This window comes from Lissotriton helveticus, chromosome 6 (genome assembly GCF_964261635.1).
Source record: "Lissotriton helveticus chromosome 6, aLisHel1.1, whole genome shotgun sequence".
Classification (NCBI taxonomy): Eukaryota; Metazoa; Chordata; class Amphibia; order Caudata; family Salamandridae; genus Lissotriton; species Lissotriton helveticus.
The window spans coordinates 1,489,840,660-1,489,855,660 of NC_136067.1; the positions used below are offsets into that span (position 1 = coordinate 1,489,840,660).

Here is a 15,001-nt window from a genome sequence, read left to right on the forward strand (position 1 = left end):
CACCTGCAGACCCATACAAGCGAGTTGCACAAAAGGGCAGAAGAGGATGAGAATGGATCAAGGCAAAACAACCTCCCCCAGGTGGGTTTCCCAGAAGGAACAGAACAAGGACAAGTGGGGGCACTCATTGCGCAATGGATTGTATCCTGGATGCCTAAAGACTCTCTGTCCGCATGGTTCGTGGTGGAGTGGGCCCACAGCACCCTGGCTCCCAAACCTCCCCCGGGGACCCACACACACCAATAATCTCCAGGATCCTTAATTTTAAAGACAGGGACTCCATCCAGAGAGAAGCCCATAACCAAAAGACCCTGACCTACCACAACCATACCATAATGATTTTCCCTGACTACACACAAGAGGTCCAGCCTCAGCGACTCTCATGCCCTGAAGTCAAACAGAAGCTGCACACTCTTAATCTTCAGTAGAGATTGCTAAGAATTGTGTTTCAGAACAAGACCTTTTTCTTTGACACCCCCAAAGCGGCCTGAACCTGGCTGACTGAGGAGCGTCTCCTCGGACTCTGTCCCACGGTTCTGTCCTCTGGGGCCTGGGCCGGGGATGCCCCGGCAGTGTTGCCTAAGATGAACAGAAGACGCACACATTCCCACAGGGTTAGAGGTGTCTGTCAAGCCATGTTGGGCTTGCCTACGGGTGAAGGCCCTAACCCCGGAGATCAGGCAACGCTGAGCAACTCCCATGCCCTGCAGCGCTCTGGCTCCCTGGATGGGTCGGCCTCCAGAGACAACTCTCCTAAGACTCTGAACATTGAATCCACCGACTCGGACCTCTCTCACAGTCCGGCACTTCTGGGAGGACCGTACCAACCAAAAACCCTGTAATCCAGTGTACCACTGAAGCAAAAGAGTCTCACAAGGTCCTGTTACAACAGAACTTTCAGATAAATGTGCCGATGAAATTAAATATCCTGACTTATGGAGGGGTCCTCCATGGAACTCCGAAGTTGAACGTTCTAATTTGGCCTGTTAACTTTAGCATTAACTGGGGTGACAGATGCTTCCTTTCTCGAAGTATAGGGTGGGGGGGAGGGAGGAGTTAAGACCGTTGTCCCGTGTTCTTGTTGGACTGTATTGTTTTGTTACCACAGCACTCCATTGCTACACCAAGGTAGACACGCACTTAGACCACACAACAAAAATAGAGGTGCCGCTGCACGGTCAGAGTATACTCTGACCAATCCCACATCCAGGACAAACCCTAAAGACTCTCAGACTCGCCCAAGCAAAACATGACACAAAGACAAAATAGTGGGGACCCTCTCCGAGTATTGTCATGGAATGTCAATGGTCAGCTCGACAGAGTCAAGCGGACCGCAGACCTGCGATACACCCAACGACATGCATCTAATATACTCCTGCTCCAGGAGACCCATTTCCTGGGCAATCACTGTCTCTTCCTCTATGGGTATGATAGGGTTTGGCACTCGGGCTTTGCTCAAGGTCCACGTGGAGTGGCAAGTCTCTTGAGACCAACCAAACCTAGCCAAACCAAGACATTACACAGCAATCCTTGTGATGTAATTGATAATGCCAAAGCAAGGTGATATAAAATGTCATCAGTGGAGTCATCAATCTCATTTGTGATGGCATCTGTCCCATTAAGTGTGAGGGCATGAGCAGTCCACTGTGGGGAAGCAAATTCTAGCTAAGGTTGCCGGCACGTGAGTTATGGTTTGTGTGACTAAAACTAACTGGCCAAATTTTATTGCTGACTACTGCTTTGTTTAATATATGAACCTCACTCAGAATCATCTTCCGCAGTTATCCTGTCTATAGGCACATTTGCTCAATCTTCTTCTCTACTCTATAAGCAGATCACTGCCTCGAGACGTCCTTGTCTTTATTGCGCCCTATACTAATATTATACTCACACACAAATTCATATTACTGCAATGTTTGGCATGTTTGACAGCGACGATGGACACAGTATCATTACCTAAATTAAAACAGACTGCACACTTTCACCGTAAAGTCACAAATTATGATTTAAAACAGAAGTAAAACAACTCAAGAGGAAAGACAGGGTATCCATTTCATGAAAAAAACTTACCTTTAAGGGCATCTTTGCATGTTCATTTAAAAGGGGAACGTCAAACACTAATCGTCTTAGCAAATGCTGCATCATTGAAGGCCTCAGCTGTCTGGATATCAAGGAAGATGGGAAACAGCAATTTTAGCACACACAGCAAGGACAAATGTTTATTGAAGACCATGAATGTATTATAATGAATTCATCCTAAATGGTAAATATCCCTTCCTTCCAAATACCCCTATAACACTATTGCACATTTTTCCATGCTCACATTCTGCATATTTCCTTAAAACCCAAATAAAGGAGCAAACGATATACTTCTTTAGTTTAACTTCAACTGCCCGCAGTGAGGGAAAAAAACATAGGTTCCTTTGGAGCCCAGTGCAAAATGCTAGTGCTTAAACTTTGCAGAGGTAACAATGTTTGCTCCTGATTTTATTTGAGTTTTGAGCCCATGCAAAAAATTAAAAATTTGGCACAACTGTGCATGCATTAGCTTCACAGATTTCTCAATTTGGCCCAGATTGTAAAAACTGTCACAGAATGCAGCGCAGCCCCAAAAGAGGCTGTGCTGCATTGCGTGGTAGGAGAGGGCAGGAGAGTGCCATATTCACAGAGATATGGCTCTCTCCTCCCCTCTACCAAGCGCCGGCAGGGATTTCAGCTGCCATGCGCCAGGCACACACCCTAGTGCTGGGCTGCATGCCTTAGTCTAGTGTAGGGATGGTACAGGAAGGCTAGCCTTCCTTTACAAACTACTATGTCTAGACACACTTCAAAGCTTTTCCTACTTTGTGTGTGTGCTGTACAGTTCAGCATGCATGCAAAGTTGAAAAATAACAGATAAAAGGAGAAATTAAAACATTTCTCCTTTTAATGCCTGCTTTACAGTGTTAATTTATGGTGTTAATTTTTGGCGCTAAACCCTGTATACCAATGTTAGTATATAGGGTTTAGCTTAACAAATCATGGATGGTTGCAATGGGAATGGCCATGTACCACCCATTAAATGCCCCCTTGAAGAAAGTAATGCATAGCAGCATTTCAGGCTGATTTGCGTTACCTTTCTTTACAAACCACTACTAATATCAATTGTGTATGCTTTTTCCCACCCACCCCTTTTTACTATGGGAGCCTGTGTGCGCCTCTGTACACGGGCGCCCATAGAGTTCAATGGGAGTCCGAGCGAACCAAGTAAGTCAACATAGGGCTGCATCGTACTCGTTCGGTCAGACTCACACAGCGTGATTTGCTAGGAAAGCCCTCCGAATCCGAGTCGTATGGAGAGCTTTCCTAGCAAGATCGTAATCGGGCCCCAAGAATGAGGAAAGAACGAGGAAATATAGTGATATTTCTCCTAGTTGCACCTCCCTGGGAAGGCTTAGTATTTTGATGCATTCCGAAGTTTATCAGTGTTGGTAAAATGGGGATTGTGCCAAAACCCATGTTTGGCTACATGGGAACACCCACACTCCTCCCATGGAATGCCTTCCCAGGGCAGAGTAACACAAGGCAGTGACTTGAGCTGCCTTGCATTACTCCAGATTTAACAAGCATCACAGGGCCAGGCAAGGTGCCTTTGCATTGCTTAATAAATCTGGTGTTAGTAGTGCGTTGCCCTTGCAACACCATGACCAAAAGCACCGCAATACTATGATAAATTTGGATCCAGGTCCTTTTGGAATCTCTACAGTTTTGCATGCAATTCTCTAGGATGCCGGTACCAAAATGTTGTTTGCTTTTCAGCACTTTCTTTCTACTGGAACAGTGCATGCTTCCTTTCTAGAGATAAATCTGTACTTGGTAGCAAAAAAGATTACAGACTTGTCTGCCAGTAAACATTTCAAATCTATTTCTCTTATCAACGTGGTCTGTAAAACCTTCATTTAAAATCTAGCTTTGTATATTAATGAGTACATTCTTGATCTGATTGACATAGAACAACTTGGTTTTGTTAATGCAGGTACATTCCAGAAAACCCTAGGGCTTTTCTAAACATTATATATGGTGCCTCAAAACATATAGACCTGTTGGCTGCAGTATCACTCAATGGCAAGGATTTTTTTGACTGTGTTAGGTCGGATTTTATGATAAAGGCTCTACAATGGCATAGTTTCAGCCCTAGAAACTTCCAATATATTGGCATGCTCTATGGTGCCACTAAAACCTCAGTCTTCATAAATGGAATACAATGTTCATGTACATTTTCCTTAGTGGTCTTCCAACATTTGGTATACCAATCTTTTAACCTGGAGGTTTTTGACTTCCTTATTCCTATTGCTCTACCGGTGATTGATTGAGTTGTACACTTCTAAATTAGAATGCACAACTTGACTCCTGAAATTTATTCTAATTGATGTTGCTAGAAGGCTGTAGGTTGCAACAGCATGATATTGCATTTCTTTGAAACCTTGGTGGAGTATTGTTGTGATGCAGCGGGAAATTAATGTAATTTGTAGGGGTAAATTTTGATCATACACATGTAGAACACACCAGCATATAATCCTTTGTTGTGTTAAAATGAAGTGTTAGGATCTTGAAATGTAATAACATAAAATGTGATATATTTAGACTATTAAGTAAAAAATGTGAAGAGTCAATGTGGAAAGCAAATGTAACTAGTAGAAGACACTAACATGAAGCATGTATGTTGTGCAACTGACAATAATGTATTATTAAATGTGTTTAATAATCGTGTCATTTCGCATGTAGGTAGGAATTTTAACTGAATGTGCCTTATTCCTATGTAGTTTCGTGAAGCTCATATGCCATTTCACTTATGCTAGCTGAATCTTGTAAGCCTGAAATGTGTTTCCCTGGAAGCTCTTGCTTCAGAATTAACAGTTTGAATTTCATGTGTTCTTTAGCATGTTTGTGTTGCAGATGGAAAAAGCGGCCTTGCTAGTTAGAATAATGTCTTTTTTTTAGTAATCAGACAAGGAGAGAAGAGGATAGATCGTGAGCTAAAACTGATAGGAAGAACTGTTGTATTTTCACACCGAAGAAAGCCTGGGAATCAAGGTCACCTTGTTACTGTTCGGGAATATCGCTGTCCTGTGGAAAAATACCTATCAGACTGTGGTCAGAGAGGATGGCGTGACCACCAAGGATGCTTGGGAAGATACTTGCAATATAGAGACATTGCAAGTAGGGAAGTAGCCAACTTCTTCTTTGCCTTTGGAGAGAAAGCATCTCAGAAAAAACTCTATCTCGATAGCTTTTTGCAATTCGACCAATTGATAGTGGGGGTACTTCTTAAGGGAGACTCCACATGCTGACACCTTTTACCTCTTTCCCTGAAAGATGTTTACGTAGGGATGTCATGTTAGCGTTAATGTAGGGATGAATTGATGCTTTATATTCAACAACCCTCAATGCTGGGACATTTGGACTCATGCTTTTTGATCCTCTGCCTTCTGTTTCTTGAGTTAAACGTCTTGTGCATGTTACACCAACTCAACTTTATTAGCATATTTGGAATTATGTTGATTCCAATGTATTTCTACACTCTCATCTTCAGGTATCTTTATGTCCAGTTATTTTTGGTTTTGTAATAAATTTACTAACCTTACATAGTGATCTGCGATTACTATGTGTCCAGAGAAATACCTTATACATTTGATTGGCATTGTTAATTATTTCCTCCCCTTTATGCTTACATGCTGTGAAAAAGAACCATTGAATTGTGACTCTAGAACAGATCTAAAACTAATGGGCCCGGCCCTTTCAGTTGATATGCGCACCAGAGGCAGCTCCTCCGCTATGGCAGAATGCCTAAAAAACGTCAGGAAAATAAGAATAAAACGATAGTAAACATTTGTTTTATTTTCCTTTCCTGCCAAATCTTGGGGGCAGGGCCAAGGGAAAGGTAGGAGGAGTGGTAGTGCACTGCCTTCAGCACGTATGACTGTTTGGCCGTTTGCCTCAGGCTGGCCGAACCATCTTGTGTGTTGAAGCTCACACCAACCCAGCAGCATTGCTGGGTAGGAGAGAGCAGGCACAGGCTCTCAGTCTGTGTGTGAGCGCAAATCGAGAGCAGCTTCAGGATTGACCGCAGGGCAGACTGGGAGCCTGTGCCTGTGAGAAGAAGAGCAGAACAGCACAACGCGGCCGACTGCAGGTACGTTAAAAAAAAATGTATTGTCCCCCCCACCTTGGTGTATGGTATTTATGACTGTCTGCAGTTCCCTTGCTATTTCTACAACGTCTCCTGGAAATGTAGCATGTTCACAGAGTTCCTTGTTGATAAGGGTAGGATGTCACTTTTCATTTCCGTCTGTTAATGCAGGGCATGTCTATATTTCATGTAAATGTGCTGTTAAAGATTGCAAGAATCGCTGTTAGCATGAGTCGAAAGCCATTTTGTACTTGGCAGCCATCTTAGTTAGCCATGTGCTTGCCATGTGCTTTCTCCCTCTTCCAGAGCCTTGCACATGCTCAGAAAGGCCTAGCTGTCAGAATGCACCTGCTCCTAGTATAGAACTGTCAGGCTATTCTTGCTGATGTAAGGAGAAATATCTCACGTTCCACTTTGTTGAGCAAGCAAAGTTTGTATAGCCATATTAGTCAGTAAGCATGCTTACATGTGCCAGGCCCTCCCCTAGGTTTTATGCTGATTAATGTAACCTATGCATATATAGGGCCCCTGTTCTCTGTACTCCTTAGAATGCCTCCTACAGTGGCCTGAGGGTACCGTATGACGCAGTCTCCCTCATCTGAGGTTAATAAATGTACTATTTTTATATTACAGCTTCTGTGCCAATTTCTTCTTTGTTGGTTAAAAGGACCAGGTGTATGAGTGAACCCCTTAGGAGGTCTATATTTCTTCAAATGGTGCCCGATGTGGACCTCATCAGAGAAGAGGCTATCCAAGGGAGTGGTCTTGACAGGAGACAGGAATCTACTGAGAAGGACAGGACAGGAATCTACTAAGGAGGTATCCTGCACACGGAGATTCTCTGTCTCTGCAGCCCAGTATATTTCTGGTCTTCCTGATTTGATCCTCCAAATGTTTACCGCTCCTGACTGAGAACCTTTTTGGCGTGAGAATTTTAAAAACGACAGTTAGGTCATTCAGAACTTGGCAGTGAGAGGTTAGAGATTTGTGCTTGGAAAGGTCGTCGACATGTGCTTGACTTGTATTGACCAATAAAGTGATTATCATGATTTATGTGATTATCTGTAAATTGCAATTTATGTAGGCAGGTAATGAGGAGATTTTTCTCTAAATTGTGAATACTTGAATGGCACACTCTAAGCTAAGTGCTACTTTGTATAATGTATATGCTACACTATTCTTGGCATGCCTGTTCTTAGCACACATCGTAGAATGTGTTGCTTTCTTGGAAGTACCATTGTGAATCTTGAATGAACTCAGCCGGCTCCCCTAGAGGGGATACCTAAATAGGTTTAGGTATAAAAACGTATTTCTTCCTTGGTGACTAAGTCTTGGAGCTAGTAGTTTCCCACATTTTTTGGCTCATAAGTAATATTTATATTTGAGTCTGAGCATGGCATAGGCCATTCTATCTGTGTCAAGGGCCTTTAACTAAGTCCTTGTACTACATAATTGATGCCATACTCTTGGTGCACCTATGCATTTGTGGATAGTGTTTAGTTCTTAAACTTTGATTTTTAGATCCAGCCTCTTTTCCCTACTGTCTTTATTCTCTTTGGCTGCTGTGGCTATTAATTCTCCTCTGACTACCACTTTTAGGGTTTAATTATTTTGGAAAACAGAAAAAAGATTGAAAGTAGGGATTTCCTTTCTTAATGCCTTTTTACATAAGCACATCTGTGGTTTTGATGTTAAATAATAACTGTACTTAAAAATAAGTGGTGCAGACTTTTCATATTTCAAGTAAGGCTTCTGTGCTTAGGGTTACAAAATAATAAATGTTGAAGGCAGGAAGGAATGAGGCTTGCTTTTCATTCGTGGAACCATCAAAAGGGTTGGTGTTATTAAAAAAAGAAATAATAAAAGAGGGGGATTTTGTCGATATGAAAAAAAATGTTCATTAAAAATAGGTGCACTGAAAACGTTTTTTGACCTCTATACTGCCTAATTATCATACTGTGAACTCCTAGCATCAAAGCTGAATTTAAGCAGTGCTGTACCACAATGGGGAAACTAAAATGTGAAATGTCACTTTACCCAGGCGTATAAAACTCATTTTTTATAAGGGTGTACCTTATACATTTCTGAAACCCCATTCCTGTGATATCTAGGGGATACTAAGGGGATGACTAACAGGCCAAAACATTGTCGGTTATTCATTTTTAAGTGCCCCTAATACCAAAGCTGAAAGTCGGCAAAATTTGCTGTTTAAAAGCAGTTATGCCACTCAGAGCAGTTTTCAAACTGATCTTAGGCTTCAGTAAATGCACACATTTAAGTATAACACAAATAGCTGACCTCTATACTACTAGGAAAGTACAACGCACACTGCACACAAATGAAACTGAATATAAAAAACCAGCAGAAGTTATTAAGCGTACCTCTAAATTACTGGCAAACAGGAATGAACACAACTGCCTTTCAGCTGTGATTCTTCATAGTTGCTTTGAATTGGAAAGTCTGCATGGCATAGGCCTTCTCAGACAGGGGACAACAGGTTTAAGGGTTAAAGGCCAAAGTCTGTTTTTAGAACTAACCAACTGAACTTGCAATTTCCACGTAGGGAGCCACTGTGACAGTATGTGATTTTTTTGTATTACTTAAATATCATGATCCTCACACTGTAGGGCAAAGCACTATAAGTAATGTTTCAGATAACATTAGCTAAAGAAAATGTTGCATATTTGGGGATATCACTGTTTTTTTTAGATATAATACAAGTGTAGGAAATGTGCAGGTGGGGGTTATCCTATTGAATAATATTATCAAGGGATAGCAGCATTTGTAAGTTATGTGCAGAGATAGCTCTGCCATGTATATAGCACTTTAGTTTGAAGATTACTGTGCAAGGGCTGAGATAAGGAGGCAATGGGATTTAGTTTGAATTTATGTGCCCTCATGTTACAACTAGTATACTTGCTAAAGGAATTGGTGGTTGGGTATTAATGTTTTCTAGCTAGCTACATGTGCTATTTACCTCCTACAAGTGTATTTTGCCCAGCTGCCACAAATAGAGGTAGATAGTGTCGACAGAAGTGAAACCTATTTCAGGTTTTCCTTCTGTCGAAATGGGGGAAGGAGGCTAGCTCCTCTCCAAATTAAGGGTAGGCAAATGTACGTTTTCTCTCTCTTTTTCTCAATCTCTTTTGAGCCTGTCTAAGCTGTCTGTGAAAAAGCCATGAGACATTTAATTGGCTATTCAGTGATACTGTTTTAAAAATTGTTAGCATTAATAAAATGAATAAATAAATATGCTATGTTACTGCCCATCATGTCTAATGAAATTATGAAAGTATGAGTAGTCTAGATTGTTGTTCCCTTATTTGACCTTTAAGGGGAACTAGATGTGAGTAGTTTTTGTTCTAAAATTCTCAGATTATAACACCAGTATTATTAGCTAGTCTATGTAAATAAACAGACAGTCCTTATTACAGCTGATGTTGCATAGTTTGGATCGTCAAAAGTAGAATGCAGGAAAGACGCCCATGTGATCCTTAGCAAATATTTTTGAAGAAAATATTGTGTTATAGGAGATACATGTTCTGCTGGAGAAATGTATGTACCCACTATGTTGAAGTTGTTTTTTAGTTCTTTATGTAATAAGAATCACTGTTAAATTAGCAGTTTTAGATTTTCCTGCTGCACCTATAACATGAGAGCATGGTCCTAAGCGTACAGTGTAGGTGTTTTTATGAAAGAAAAATCATTTTAGAAGTGTCTGCAGTCCTGCACAAGTAATGTAAGTCTATGAGTAAAAGTGTAGAACATTTCCCTTTTTCTTGAGGGTCTTCAGATGAATAATATAGGAATACACAAATGTAAGGATTTGGAGTATGTCTATATTGTTTTTCTCTTTTCCTCAGAATTTAGTAAAGGAAAAAAGACCTCCTAAGCTGCTTCAAATAGAGTAATAGGTCCAGTTTTTCTTTTACTCTCAAATAGATGAAGCGGTTCTTGGGTGCCTTGCTAATATATGGGGCGTCCCAAGACTAGGAAGTATTCTGAGACTATCCTCTCTGTTGATAGATTATTTGTATGCCTTGTCTAAAGACCTTTTGTTCTGTCCACCAATAGATATTTGCTGCCTTACAACCATTGCCAGAGGGGCCCGGACATCAGATCAAGCCTGGGAGTTAGCACCAGTCCAGCTTGAAGTCAAGGTGAAGGTAACCAGCACAGGCGTTGCTGGCAACAAGGACCTCAGTGAAGGCGGGAGCACTGGGATGTGAAGTGTGTACCCCTACCCCTATCTTGGGCGGCAGACGGGGTCACAAATCAGAAAGGAGAAATTGTGGATCGAGTTTTTGATGCCCAGCTGAGAGAGTCACAGACCGACCAGAACGGCGAGGAGGCTTTTGCTTAAGTTTACCCCTTTTGAAACAGGGGTTTCTTCAGAGATTCTAGCATCAGGCCTCTGAATTCTGGTCCCAAAGTGAATGAAGGTTTGCACCTATGTTTGTTGATCAAGAGTGCCTGGGCATACTGGTTAATCTTTGGCCCCAACAAAAGAGCAGTACACCAGCAGAGCAATACAGGAGTTAGGGAAGGACGTGAGTTTAGGGTACAGGTGCTGTGTCTCTGGTGCCTGTTAGATTGAAGTGAAGAAAACTGGTGCACTGCCTGAGACACTAGACAGGATCGTTGAAAGACTTCTTTTCTCAAACTGGGACATGATTCCTGATTAGCGAGTTGTGCAGCTCCACTGTGGGAACAACAAGAGCCTGCCTGTGAGGCTCAAACGGACACAGAGAGAAGACTCCCCTCTGGCTGGTTGTACAGCGGCTTCAATTTCCTATGGACTTCTTTTTTGTTAGTAATGTACCCTTTCGGACGTCCCATTTTTTAGGTGGAGCAGCCCTTTGCGGCTCCTCGTCCTAATTCCTATGACTCTGTGTGGTCCTCCTGGTCCCTTGGAGCCAGAGGTATTTTTGTAATAATATGTTTGACTGCTTTATTATTTGTATTAGGTATAACTTTTTTTGTGAGAGAAACATTCTTCTGAGCAGTTAACAAATGTGACTTTGCCCTTTCCTTGACTATATTAATTGATACTCTAGCCCTTATACAAGGAACACTGGAAAAGTCTATTGAAAATGTTTTTTACATAGAATTGGACTAGATGGTTCTAGGATTTGCTTAGGGCTGGAAAAATATTGATAATTCTGTGTGTGATTATAGTCATTACTCCCTACTGATAGCTGTATGTTAATTATGACCCAATGCTTTGTTCCCTTTGTACTCCTGCTTATAGCTTATATACCCGCTTAATGAAATGTTTAGAATGAAAAATGCCCACCTAGCAATGGATTAGTATATTGATACATTTATGAGAATAAATGTGCAAAATACTTTCTATGACGTCAGTTCCGCCCTTTTTTTCCGTGCCTTCGAGGAACACGGACGGACCGACACAAATATACACAGTATACACAGTACACAGTATTCAAACCAACACATAAAGTGTGAAATCAATGCACTATTGCAAAAATAATTATTCATTTTCTTGGAAAACAACAGTTATAAAACAACACCATTGCAGGTATATAAGGGTGGACAACGGGGAGGCGGGTGTGTCAGTGAGGAATCCACAGTCAGATACTGCATCAACCAGAAAAAGCGGTACCGAAGGTAAGTAACTTGTTCTTCTGATGGATACATCTGCTAGTGGATTCCTCACCTTGTGACTAGAGTCCCACAGCAGTCCCCACTCCGGAGGATGGTGTCCACCCTTCTATACCAAAAAGTCCTGAAGGACGGAACGCGCAAAGTGTCCGTCCCTCCTCACTTTGGAATCTAAGCAGTAATGCTTTGCGAAAGTGTGGAGGGAGGCCCAAGTTGCCTCTCTACAAATGTCCTCAACAGGAACACCTCTAGATAAGGCAGACGTAGAAGACTTTGCCTTGGTAGAATGAGCTCTTAAACCCTCTGGAGGTTCCTTACTGGCCAAAGAGTAACAACTCTTGATTCACAAGACAATCCATCTGGAAAGTGTACGCTTGTGCACCGCTCTGCCTTTCCTGCAGCCAGCAAAACCCATGAAGAGCTGGTTATCCACACAATAGTCATTAGTCCTATCAAGGTAAAAAGTCACCGCCCTCTTGGGGTCCAAACAGTGAAGCTGCTCCTCCTCCTTGGAAGCCGAGCTGCCGTACTAGCTGGCGCTTTGCGCCTCCTTCCTTCCTCGGTGGGGGGCCCGGTCCCACCCTGATCCCCAGGTGAGTGTTCGGCTCGGGGAGCCCACCCCCGGCCGATCCGCTTATTTTTCGGGTTTCGGTCTGACCCAGGCCCCTCTGCCTGTGTACCCACCCGGGACCCCCGCAGGCTCTCCAGGTCGGAGGGCAGCCCAGGGAGCTCACCCCTGACTGTCCCCATCCGGCCAGCACTGTTGCGTGCTGCTGCAGGAGCCGGCATGGAGGTTCTGGTCTGGTCTGCCCGCTCCGGCGGGCAGAGGCTTCTTCTCCAGTGAGCACGCCTGTCATCAGGGGAGTGCGGCTGCACTACCCTGGCTTCCTCCTTCTCCACGGGACCTGGAGATGGGGTTCCGGGCCCGCAGACATATTCGAGGGGCGGCGCGACAGCGCTTCCTCACTCAGGATTCTTTGGGGGCCAGGGTGGGCTCCTGGCACCCCGCATGGCCATTTTCGCGGGGAGCGCAACTGCCCTCCCCGTCTTATCTTCTCCTTCTTCGGGCCTGGAGATGTGGTCCCGGGCCCCAGAGTCTTCTTCACGGGGGTGCAACAGCACTCCCCTGCCTCCATCTTCGGCGGGGGCCAAGGTGGGCTCCTGACCCCCTACAGGGCATTTTCATGGGGAGTGCAATGGCGCTCCCCAGCTTCCCTTCTGCTGGGGGCAGCCCCTGGGACCTGATCCATCCATGGGCATAGTTTAGACCGGCGGCGAAACCCCACGCACTTGGTCGTTGGTCCACTGGGAGGTCAAAGGTCGCCTACCTTCTGGGGGCATATATCAATCCCCAGGCGGCCGATTTTCCCAATTGGTGCCTCTTCTTGTTCCTGGCGGTGCTCCCTAGCCACTGGGAGCACTTTCCTTTGCCCTACTGGTCTCAATGAGGGTGCATTCAGCAGGGAGCTGTATTCACTGGCTCCCTGCACCAGCCTTTCACCTGGGTCTCCTCCTGGGCCTCTCTTCTCCCTGCGCAGAGGCCCCTGCTTCTGCGCACTGGTCCTGGTCTCTTCTCCTGGCGCTGTTCAGAATCCTGGGACAGTCAGGGGGTTCCTCCTTCCAACTTCCCAGTGCGCCAGGCTCCAGCACCCTCTGCCTTGGCAGACCACACCCCGGAGAGAGCGCCTCTTCCTGTGAAAGTTCTTTTCAAAGATTTGGGGAGGGGGCTGGCAGGAAGTCTCTGTTTGCCCTATCACACAGCGACACATCACTTCACTGCCCCTGCTCCCTTCTTGCCCAGGCTTCCGGGTTGGTTCAAGATGGAGTCGTCCAGGGTCTCCGGCCACATGGTCTCTGAGAGCCCTTTACCCCTCGCCGCCTTTCCTCCAGAGCTGCCTGGTGCCTGGCACCAGGTGTAAGCTACTGATGGATAAACCTGTAGCTCCATCCATCTCCTTTTGGAGTGGAGGCCCTTGCCCTTGGAATGCTTGTTGTGCTGGGCTGGGCCTCTGAGGTCACGGCTTGGAGAGGAAGGTCATGAAATCAGCCTGGCAGAGTTAGCCCCAAGCCAGGCCCTGGTTATGAGCTGACTCAGAGAAATATAACCTTTCTGGATGACCCAAAAGCAGTACAAATATAACTTTGGACTCTGCAGAATACTTCTTCTCACACAAGTTACAGTGGACTTTAGTGTGTGTCTGGAATTTGTAGGCCTTAAGAGAGTGTCACTAGCCCATGGGCTCAACATCCCCACAGGAGAATAATGAAGTGAAAAAAGTAAAACACACTGACTTTCCCTAGCGTATTTCTTCCCAGTGTATAAAGCACCAACCAATTCTGCATAAGTCCTGCCACACCATTCAGTCTGTAGCTGCTCCTGGGCTGCGCACGCCAGGAATCTCCCCTGCACAGCCCATACACATGTGCACACGCATGTAAACATGTGTCTGCATGTAACCAGCCCAGTGCCCCTTACTACCACTGCTGTGCAGCGGCCTAGTCATGCTAGGGGGACACCAGTAAAATCCACATGCAGACTCTTTCATCATGAGTTCACTGTGGGCGAGTCCCAAATTATGAGGCCCTCCCACAGTAAAACCTCAACAAATAGGTTCTCAAAAAGCGAAAAATCCGGGCAGCCCAGAGTGTCAGAACCACCTTACAACACTCACTCTATCTGGAACTCTCTTAACGGCACTTTCCTTGACCTGGTTTACATCAATGTGTACTCCTATTTTCCTCCCGACATACTAGCACCACCACATGATCATTCACTTTCATAACCCGGACAGGTGCAGAAAAGCGTGACCAACCCTATCGAATAAAACCAGGTCTCTTAATTCTCACCCAGTCTCCAACATGAACAGACAATGACTTATGACGTTTATTAGTGGAACTGTATTTCTCCTGTACAGCAGACCTCACATCCCCACACTTGCCATTCTTACAGCATAAATGTTTTTCCTATCCATCCACACTTCATTCAACTTGGACCCTGCAACTCTTCCCCTGCACAAGGTAAAGGGGGACATTCCAGTGCTTATGTGAGGGGTAGTTCCTACTGCCCACAACATTTCATCAACTGCCTCTTTCCAATGCAAACAATTGATAAGCACAAGCTGTAATTGTTCTTTGATGATACAGTTCACTCTCTCCAAAAGACCATTACAACGAGGATGGTAGAGAGAGGTTAAGATGTGCTTTATACCC

General features: G+C 44.3%; 1 protein-coding gene across 1 annotated transcript in view; it reads right to left on the reverse strand.

Moving 5' to 3' along the window:
• Positions 1-15,001, reverse strand: part of RYR2 (ryanodine receptor 2) — a 3,071,198-nt gene that overhangs the window by 1,596,996 nt on the left and 1,459,201 nt on the right. The window contains exon 47 of the mRNA XM_078648003.1: positions 2,071-2,161. Within this exon, the coding sequence (XP_078504129.1) occupies positions 2,071-2,161 (91 nt within the window). The remainder of the gene's footprint in view (positions 1-2,070; positions 2,162-15,001) is intronic.